Below are 10938 nucleotides of genomic sequence, written 5' to 3'. Positions count from 1 at the left end.
AAGGCTCTGAGCCCCGGCTAGGCCTAGCTGAGCCTTGCCCCAGAGCTATCTGGAAGTTTCCGGAACAGGAAGTTAGGTGGAGCTAGGCCTAGCGAAGCCTTAGAGTCTTCGAGCTGAGCCACATTTAGATGTCCAAAAGATGTCTGTCAGGTAGAACTAGAATACAGAATTATGGGATTTGTAGTCTTAAGAAATTTTTAAAAAACACACCTATTCCTAGTAATTCATTTATATTTATCTGGAACTAAGTTCCCTCAAACTCAATAGGGTTTCTGAGTAAGCAAGCATAGGATTCTATATTGAGTGCTTTCACTGCCATGCCCAGGCTGAGATCATCATCAAGGGACATGATTTACCATACAGTCGCAGCCGGGCAGAGCATGATGATGTCATTTTGTTGTTTAGTCATGTCCGACTCTTTGTGACCCCATGGACCAGAGCATGCCAGGCCCTCCTATCTTCCACTGCCTCCAGGAGTTGGGTCAAAGTCATGTTGGTCGCTTCAATGACACTGTCTTCACTGTGAGAGCAGTATGACAACGGAATCAATGACCTTGGGAGGGGGTGAGCCCTCCATCACTGGAGGCGTTCAAGAAAGAATTGGACAACCATCTATACAGATCTGCTTTGATTTGGATTCCTGCACTGAGCGGTGGGCTGGACTTGATGGCTTTATAAGCCCCTTCCAACTCAATTATTCTGTGATTCTAAAAACTTAATACTAGGGCACTGCTCCACATTCTCCCAGTATTTAGGGTGTGATGTGTCTGATTCCAGAAATTTTAAAAGATACTGGATTAACCCTTTTCAAGACTTAGTGAATCAAGCTGGCTGCTTCACTTGTTATTCTCCTACCCAAATAAGCTTATCACAAATAAAACAGAAACACTTAACTATTTCACAGCTCTTCTAATCTTCTCCGTGCGGCCTGGCCAGCTTGTTAAGCTTCTTATCCTTCTTGGTTCAGGGATTCTGAGCTTGCGGCAACCCCTGGCTTCGCAGATAAATGAACTCCCAGTTCATTCATTTTTCGCTCCGGCCCATATACAAGGTCTTCGGTTTGCAGAGGGACCAATGCAGTGTGCAAGCGGAAACGCTGTGCATCAATATAATACAAAAATGAGCCTCATTTCCCAAACATGTCATCCATCTGTTCTTGAACTCTTATCAAGAGTTTATTCGATGAAGAAAGAAGAAGAAAAGATGCTGTATTTTATCAGCCAGGTGGTCCATGAACTCACAAAAAAAAATCCAGAAGAGTCACAATCTCAGGAGATGAGACAACGCATTACAAAATGCATGAGCGGAAAAAACGTGGGAACGGGATGATGTCTCTGATGTTCTCGACTCCCAAGATGCACTGAAGATAACGGTCAAACCCCATTCCAAATCCTCCGTGTGGGGTTGAGCCAAATTGGCGCAACTCTGTGTACCTGGAGAAGAAAAGAGTATTCTAGTGTCACCTACTAATAATTTCCATTGGGGGCAAATATTTCCTTATAAAACCTCTGTTAGAAGACCTTCCTGTTTCACTTCTTCACTTCTGCACAGCCCAGTTTCCTCAAAAGTTTTGAACTTGCCACCCACTTCTGAATAAACTTTATGTTTCCCAAACAGGGCCGGCCCTACCTTTAGGCAGAGTGAGGCACCTGCCCGAGATGGAAGATGTTGTGAGCGGAGGCCTCCTTTTTACTTGTCTCCTTCACTCGGGCAAAATAACCCAGAATGCTTGCTCATCCCTCTCATCGAACTGAAAGCGAACCGCCAGTGTGGACAGCTTCTGCAGACAGAAAGGGGTGGCGCTCCATATTGATCCTCGTTTCAGGTAGCAAGATTTATTTATTTATTTTATTTATATCCCGCCTCTCTGGTCGGTTAAGATGCCCTTAAACCAGCTTTTCCGCTACATACACCATCCCATTGCTTTGGCAAGGTCTAAAGTACAAAGCTTCGCCACAGACAGACCCACCATGAGGCAGAATGAGACGGTTGCCCCAGGGGGCAGATGTTGGAAGGCGGGAGCAAGGTGTTGGAGAAAAGAGCGTGGCCCCACGCAGCCTGCCTTGCACCCGAGCCCTGAGCTTTGAATAATTTGAATATTTTCAAATTTCCCTCCCAAAGTTACTGAAGGAGGTTTGGGCAACATGTGTCTCACTGGCTGAAAGTAAGTCATGACTAGAGTAGACTCATCTGAATTAATGGGATTGTACAGAGTTGATTCATCAAGACCCCACAGTAGGCCTTTACTATATAATTTACCATATGTTCCGTGTATAAGACTATACTTTTGTCTAAAATCTTTAGACTAAAAATTGAAGATTGTCTTATACACAGAAGTAAGCTGAGAACAAAAACAAGTGGAGGGGAAAGCAGGGATCAAAGCGATCCTGCAGCACTTTGGTCCCTTTTCCCCTGCACTTGCTAATTCTCACTTAGATTTCTTAATCTGGATTAGAAAAGTGGGGGCGTCTTATACATGGAAAAATACGGTACTATGCTGAGCAACAGGACTTTTTCCTACTGGCTGTTTTACATTTCACAAGCCATAGCAAAATCCAGCAGCTCAGTCACGGCTTTCCTTTCCGTTTCAGAGTTAAAACCAAGTGTGCATAGAGCATGCATCTTGTTTCAAAGGAGAATTGTGTCCCTGTGAATGGAATTCTCCTTTGAAGCAAGACGGTTGCTTTTTAATAAGCAATATTATTGTTGTTGTTTTTCCCATTCTTCTGTAAATTTTTGGTGATGTGCAGTGTGGCCAAGGTATTTGGCCCATAAAAGGTTGCAGGCGACTGAAAGATGGGACATTGACCCACTGATGTTAGAACAGGGACACCACAAAAAAAAAGATGTTCATGTTATAAACATCACACAACATTGCCATATCAGAAAATGAAGAAGTTTACCTGACATAATGAGTTTTTATTGATTTTACATTTCACAACCCCTAGCAAAATCCAGCTGCTCAATCGTGGCTTGCTTTTCCATTTCAGGGTTAAAACCAGGTGTGCACAGAGCATGCATCTTGTTTCAAAGGACACGGACACTGAATTAGTTACTTGACACTAAAATTTAAAGGTAAAGGTACCCCTTGACATTTTAGTCAGTCGTGTTCGACTCTAGGGGGCGGTGCTCATCCCCGTTTCCAAGCCGTAGAGCTAGCGTTTGTCCGAAGACAGTTTCCGTTGTCACATGGCTAAATCACTAAAATTTACCTTGCCATAGAAACAGGTAAATTTCACTGACTGTTCACCTGTTTTTAAAACTAACGATGGAGTCACCCCAGCCGACGTCTTGCAGTGTGACTTTCACAGTTATGGAATGAGGGAAACCAAGTGGAATGCATCTATTTGGCAAGATCTGCTGTCTGGTGCAACTCTGCAGCACACAAAAATCCTTCCTTATCAAAACTGAGAAGCCATGAGCCCATCACTTACTGGATTCCTCCAAACAACCTAGGTGGACTTTTATTCTTACCAAAGCAAAGTGTGCTGCTTATGTACCATCCCATAGCACTTAAAGCACTTTCTGGGAGGTTTGCTATTTAATTATGCAGGTTACACATTGTTCCTCCACCCCAGCAAGCTGGGTACTCATTTTACCAAACTTGGAAGGATGGAAAGCTGAGTGAACCTTTTACTGGCTACCTGGGATTGAACCCCAGGTCACGAGCGGAGTTTTGGCTGCAATACTGCCATTTAACCACTGTGCCACAAGGCTTATAATAGTGGGGAAAAAATCATTTCTAGATATTGCTATGACCAACTGGCAAGTCATTCCTAGTTGCTAGAAGAGACTGTTGATATTCCAGAAGTTATTTGTATCCTGAATTTGCAAATGTTGGTCAATTCTTAGGAAATGAGCTCCAGCCGTTCGAAGCAAGGAGAGAAGCAAGTTGTACCTGCTTGCCGAACAGGTATTAGATATGAGACTCAAAAACAAATATAAAATATAAAAAAAGAGGCAACACTGGCGAATACATAGGAATTGAATGCCAGGCTTGTAAGAGTTAAGCATTCCACATTTTGGATCTGTGGACCTCACTGAGCAAATTTGCCCTGTTTGATCTCTCCCACATTCATTTAAAAAAAAAAGTTTCAATCTTTCTTCCTCAAATAGGAAGAATAATTCTGGAAAATTCATGGCAAAAACTCTAACCGCCATTAAATTTCCACCCTAGTCCCATGTGGTAAATTCTGCCAAGTGTGAGGGGCCTTCACAAAATCATCCCTTCCACACAGGTAAGTCTGACCAAGATCTTGGCTTTTCCCCCCAATGATATGATGGTTGCAAAACCTTGGAAAATATTGGGATGATTTTTTAAACACAGCTGTAAATAGACGAGAAACACCTTCCTGTGTCTTACCATTGATAGGTCTCTTCCAGGCCCAATCTGTGGAAAGAAAGTAAGAAAATAAATAAATAAATAAATAAATAAATAAATAAATAAAGGCTTCTTAGTTCTTCAGCTCAGTACTTGGTGGTAAATTCCAAATATATATATATGTTCTGTGTCACTGGAAAGATGACTATGTTTTCTCTAGCCACTTCGTCTCGCTGGTGTCCCAGAGACCTTTTAGCTCACAAAATCATGTGCCACAAGAAACAGCTAGTGCTGAATTGGGTACAGACCATTGTCACCTTAATATCAATGGTATGCGACACCTTCCAGAAATATGGTGCCCAGGGACAATCAGCGAAATGGTCCAAGTCAGGGTAACAAACCTGCCACTCATTAACTAGGCGCTGGTTGCATTTCATTTATCTGGATGTGATTCATCAAATGGGATTCTGGGTAATAAGTTCTCCTTTCTGTCATCCACTCCCTCCTTTTCCCTTTCTGTGGTTTTCTGATTCTTCTAAGTACAGTGGTGCCTCACATAATGAGTGCACCGTTTAACGACGAATCCGCATAGCAATCTATTTTTTGGGATCACTAATGCGATTGCATTGTGATGTTCTGAATGGGCAAACATTGCATTGCAATGATCGGTAAACGTTTCGCTTACTGATCTTCGCATTGCGATGTTTTTAGAACAGCTGATCGGCGGTTCCAAAATGGGTGCCGCAAGCATTTTCGCGTGCTGCCCTCGCTTACTGAGGTGGCAAAAATGGCGGCGCTATGGAGGATCTTCGCTGAACAGTGAGTTTGGGCCCCATAGGAACACATTAAACAAAGTTCAATGCGTTCCTATGGGGTTTTTAGTTCTGTTTAGCGTCGATTCCGGATAGCGACGATTAATCCGGAACGTATTAACGTCGCTATGCAGGACACCACTGTACTTTATTTTCTAACTGAGGAAACAAAGGGTTGGGCCAGCGCTTCCCAACTTTTGACCTTTGCAGAATACTGTCAAGGTTTCTGTGAGAAACTGCAGAAAAATACTTTTACTGTAAAAATTCCAATGGTCACATTAAAACTAAACCCGACAGCGATTTTTGATGCCAACTTTATTTGGAAGTTTAACTTTATTCTGATTTATTATAGGCAAGATTAGATATTATGGAAAAACAAAGAAAAATCTTTGGAAAGATTTCTTTAAAATACAAGTTGATCTCTATGGATTATTTTTTTTTACCCGTAAACCCCTGACAATAATTTAGTAGTACATTTAATTTCACTCCCTGCCATCAAATGTTCCTGGTCTATATGCATTTTCATAGTTAAGGGGTTCCTTGGGATATGAAAACTTATTTTAATGATTTTTTCCAAGGGGATAAAAAGTTGGGAATCGTTGGATTCCTACAATCTACATGGGACCCTCTTCTCTCTTGCCTTAGTGAACTGAGAACTAGCTATTTAGAAAATGCAAACTTAAATGGCCTTGGTTCATTTGAATACATTAGCTTCCTCCACAACATTCTTTCACACAAGTTTTTTTTTTTTAAAAATGGGAAACAAAGAAATTTCAAGGAGACCTGCTGGGTATTTTCCTTAAACAGATTACACAGAAGAGACTGGAATGCCAGCAAACAAGATCCTTAAAGGAGCATCTGTTCTGTCTGAACGCCCTCCCTTCTCTCCTCTCTTTAATTGCTGGTGTCCTTATCAGACCCTCCTTGACCAGCTGTCAAACTGCTCCCTGCAACAAGTCACAAGCAGGAAAGCCAGTCTCTGCACCTCTGTAGGCGGGTCTGAAGAAAATCCAGCCGGTCTTCTCTCAAACTGCCTCCGCAGAGTTCTCCAACTCCCGGGACCAGGAGATCAACAGCTGCGACCTTAAAAGGAAAGGAAAACAACATTGACAAAAAAAACTCACTTTGGCTTATCTGTGACTGATCTAAATCAAAAGTGGGGAACGTGAGACGCCACAAATATTGGATTGCAAATCCCATCATGTCTTACTGGGAGCAACAGGGCACAGAACCGATGGGAATTGCAATCCATAAAAGCTCTAGAGGGCCCTACATTCTCCAGTCAAGGGTATCACATCAGAAAGTTGCACTGACATGCAGGCCCAAATATTTTTGGGGTAGGGCTTATATTACGAGCATTCTGAAAAATCCTACTAGGGCTTATTTTCAAGTTAGGTCTTATTTTTGGGGAAACAGGGTAGCTCTTACCGTATGATGGTCGCCATCTTCATTGTCCCGCATATAGAAGGGCTTAAGGTCATATGGATAGTTATATACAAATACAGGGATTTCTCCGCAGTGTTCTATTAAGTATTTTTCATGTTCCGAATGGATATCCTGACCCCACTGGGGGGAAAAAGAAAAAAGAACAAAAATCAATGCAGACTGCCAAGAAAGCACTGATCAAAATCCTATTTTTCCCCCCTGTGGGGAAGTGAAATTGTTACGTTAAAGTCCGAAGATGCCGACTGCATGTCTAGTAACATATCTGGCACTCTGTCCGTGAGCCTTCTATTAGCTGCTATGATTTCACAAGGAAAAGCCAGCAGGATTCCGATCCATGTCCTCATAATCAAGGTTCACAAGTTCAAACCCAGCTCAAGGAGACTCAACCATTACTGAGGGCTGGGTAGACAGCTTTACTTATATATTATATTCCTAACCCATTGTTCCTCCAATAAACTGAATCTGCATTACATGGTAATGCCCCACCCTATTACTTTATCTTCACAACCCCCTTGGAAAGTAGGCAGGATGAGGACATGTAAGGATCATGGCAACTTCATATGTGGCTAGGCATCACACTAAGACAGTGTGAGGGGGTACACCTCATCTGAAGGGATGTAAGCCCGAGAGGCATCCTGGTGTCGTTCATCATCTCAAACGAAAGCCAAAAACAAGTCAACTTGACCAAAAAGCTTTTATTTGAAGCTATTTACATCTCGTTGGCTGGATGAGCTTTGTGGTTGGGAGTTCAATTCCCCACTGTGGCTCCTGTGAACAGAGCAAGCCTTTCGTCTGATTTTTCAAAGGGCATTTATTTATTAATTTATTATTTGTTTTGTTTTGTTTACGGCGACAGCTTAACGCAAATCAATTTTGAAAAGAACTCTGGGAAACAACTCGGGTGGGAGAGACGAACGAAACCTTCCTTTCAACCCTCTTAAAGGCATTGCTTTGTCAAAGGCTCACTAAACCTCCACAACCACAAATTAAAACAACAAAACAAAAAACAATTAAAAAAAAACCCTGCCACAAACACTCACCACCGGTTCGTAAACAAATTCTCGAGGAGCTTGTTTTAAAACCTCTATCGCCTCAGTGTAGGACATCCTGGAAGTAGTGGAGAAGAAAACCTGTCAGGGTTTAGGCTCGTCCTAGCCGGATATAAATGTGTTTATTTTAAATATTCCTATCCTGCCACTCAAAGAAAGAAGGCTGACCGCCGAAGAATGGATGCTTTTGAATTGTGGTGCTGGAGGAGACTCTTGAGAGTCCCCTGGACTGGAAAGAGAACAAACCTATCCATTCTTAAGGAAATCAACACTGGAAGGACAGATCCTGAAGCTGAGGCTCCAATACTTTGGACATCTCATGAGAAGAGAAGACTCCCTGGAAAAGCCCCTGATGTTGGGAAAGTGTGAAGGCAGGAGGAGAAAGGGATGACAGAGGATGAGATGGATGGACAGGGTCACCGAAGCGACCAACATGAATTTGACCCAACTCCGGGAGGCAGTGGAAGACAGGAGGGCCTGGCGTGCTCTGGTCCATGGGGTCACGAAGAGTTGGACACAACTTAACAACAAAAACCTGTCCTTCAGGGTAACCAATTCACGAAGAAACTCAATAACAAGGCATATCCTTCATCTACAGTAGATTTTAGGAAACCTTCTTGTTTTAAAAGAACAAAGCCCAGAATCCCATACTGGCTAAGTTGCTGGTTATTTTTATGCCCATATATGCCAGCAATTCGCTTCTAATGTGTGATGTCTAGTAGTATATACATCATCAATAACTCAGTTAATGGGCAGTGATGGCAGTTAAGTCATCAATTTATTTATTTTTTAAGAAACTTTTCAGGTTTTGAGAAAGTCTCTGGTTCCGTTCAGAATCTCTAGTTTAAAAGGATCAACCAGGGAGAGAGTTAAGAGAAGTCTTGGACTCAGATCCTAGAGAGCCACTGGCAATCAGAACAAACGACAGAGGCCTTTGATGAACAAATAGGTCTTAGTGAACTGACAAAATTGGACATTCCTGTTTCAGAAACCAAAGCACAGTGACACCTTTAAAACCAACATAACCCACAGAAGCTCCCACTGGAATAAATCCACCCTTTTGAATGGTGCCACCATACTTCCATTTTTTTTGTCCTACTGCTGAAATAGATTAACCCAGTCTTTGAGAATTCATGTCTCGGGAGTACTTCAAGCAGCTACACCAATGTTTGACCGTTGGACAGCTCACACCTAAGACTGAGGGTATACAGATGTCGAAGACTAAGCCAGATTCTAATACTCCACCATCACTCAAAGGAGGAACTTGACTTCTGCAGAAGGACAAACTTATTTATTATTGCAGAACCACAGTTCCCAGGGTTGCCTGAAAGGGCTGAGCCTTGACCACCAAAGGCAGCACACATTTAATTCTGATCTCTTGAGAAATGAGTATATTCCTCAGAGAGATGTCACAAACAGGCAGTCTGTCAGCCAAATACGACCCATTACAATCAAAAGGAACATGAGTTATGGACATGAGGTTACGGCCAATAAGCCTTTGGGATCAGAGAGATAATGATTAGTTCCACCGTTGCACTTGTGACAGCAGCCACGAAATTAAAAGATGCCTGCTTCTTGGGAGGAAAATGATGATAAACCTTGACAGCATCTTAAAAAGCAGAGACATCAACTTGCCGACAAAGGTCCGCATAGTCAAAGCTATGGTTTTTCCAGTAGCGATGGATGGAAGTGAGAGCTGGACCATAAAGAAAGCTGACTGCCAAAGAATTGGTGCTTTTGAATTGTGGTGCTGGAGGAGATTCTTGAGAGTCCTCTGGACTGCAAGGAGAACAAACCTATCCATTCTGAAGGAAATCAACCCCGAGTGCTCACTGGAAGGACAGATCCTGAAGCTGAGGCTCCAATACTTTTGCTATCTCATGAGAAGAGGAGACTCCCTGGAAAAGACCCTGATGTTGAGAAAGAGTGAAGGCAGGAGGAGAAGGGGACGGCAGAGAATGAGATGGATGGACAGAGTCATCGAAGCTCCCAACATGAATTTGACCCAACTTTGGGAGATAGTGGAAGACAGGAGGGCCTGGCATGCTCTGGTCCATGGGGTCACGAAGAGTCAGACACAACTTAACAACTAAAGAACAACGTGCATTTGCATTTAAGTCATCTGGAATAGGAATGAGTTCAGAGAGTCCAGTAAACTATCTGACTGGTAACAGCTCTCCAGGGTTTCAGGCAGGGATCTTTCTTAGTCTTATCCTGAGCTTCCTGGTCATCTCTCATCCATGTATAAACTAGGCCTGGTTCTACATAGCTTCCAAAATCAGATGACATCATTTACTGCATGCATAGACAGTCGTACTTGCATCTTGTCAAACCACAAAAAGATCGCTTTTGGCATGGCTAGAGACAGTGCAGGCTAGTGAAGCCTACATTTCCACTGGTGTGAGAAATTCAGCAAACAAGCATATTCTGAGCAAGGACAGTTTTTACAATAAGGGGGGAGAAAAAAACAAAACACCTTTTGAGGCAAGAGGAGGAGGGTATAAAATGCATTGATAAATAAATTTCAAATATATTTGCTTACGTTATAAATTGCTTGTTGAGCATCTTTTCTAACTTGGCCTTTTCATGGGGAAGAGAAAAGGAGAAAGAAAAGAGAAAAGAAAACGAAAGTCATCACAGTTTACAATTGCAGAAGGAGTTTCAGTTTTTTGTTCTTGAAGGTTACGTGTTTTTCAGAAGCGCTTAGTGCTGCCATCAGCAACTTTGCAAGGACGTAAGCGACACACTGGTTTCCACTTCCTAAAACAGAAATCGAGCTGCATCAAAGCACCCAAAATTTGCTGGGGGGAGGGGAAGCTAAACTGTGCCATTTCAACCAAGGTACCATGAAAAAACATTTAAAGGAAAGGGCATGCTACCGATATACCACCCCATACCGCTTAAAAGCACTCTCTGGGTGGTTTACAATTTAATTATGTGAGGTACATCTTTAGCTTGGGAGCTTGCATTTAGATCCTTTCCCAGCATTCCTCTCTTGGACGGTCTTGCGAAGAATGATGGAAATTGCAGTCCTGCCATATCCTGAAGGTAGCATTTTGCTCTGCCCTGGATTCTCTTGCCCGGTCATACTGAAGACTTATTCAGGCAGCCAGCTGTCAGATCTGCTTGGACTTGGGATTCTCGCCTTGAGCAGGGGGGCTGGACTAGATGGCCTTCAAGGCCCCTCCCAACTCCACGATTGTCTGTTTCTATGACAGAAGGCCAAGCAGCTGGCTATTACCAATCGCAAGCTTTTCCACGTTCAAAAGCCAGGTAAACTACCAAAAAAAAAAAGGGGGGGAGAGTAAAA

The 10938-nt window shown here is 42.7% G+C and overlaps 1 protein-coding gene across 4 annotated transcripts in view; it reads right to left on the bottom strand.

Annotated features, from left to right (window-relative positions):
* Positions 1–828: 828 nt before the first annotated feature.
* The window catches only part of NARS2 (asparaginyl-tRNA synthetase 2, mitochondrial), a 50408-nt gene continuing 40298 nt past the window's right edge, over positions 829–10938 (bottom strand). For 3 of the 4 annotated variants that reach the window (XM_072993495.2, XM_020815625.3, XM_078390203.1), the window contains exons 10-15: positions 10171–10208; positions 7620–7686; positions 6562–6699; positions 6119–6216; positions 4364–4390; positions 829–1433 (exon numbers count right to left, since the gene is read on the bottom strand). In XM_072993495.2, coding sequence (XP_072849596.2) covers positions 1289–1433; positions 4364–4390; positions 6119–6216; positions 6562–6699; positions 7620–7686; positions 10171–10208 — 513 coding nt within the window. In that variant the 3' untranslated portion in view covers positions 829–1288. Of the gene's footprint in view, positions 1434–1642; positions 1781–4363; positions 4391–6118; positions 6217–6561; positions 6700–7619; positions 7687–10170; positions 10209–10938 lie in introns of those variants that run through there. The other variant, XM_078390204.1, reaches the window with a different exon arrangement.

This window comes from Pogona vitticeps, chromosome 3, assembly GCF_051106095.1.
Source record: "Pogona vitticeps strain Pit_001003342236 chromosome 3, PviZW2.1, whole genome shotgun sequence".
NCBI lineage: Eukaryota > Metazoa > Chordata > Lepidosauria > Squamata > Agamidae > Pogona > Pogona vitticeps.
Note: the sequence above shows the minus strand (reverse complement) of the source record. Positions and strands in the feature narration are given on the sequence as shown.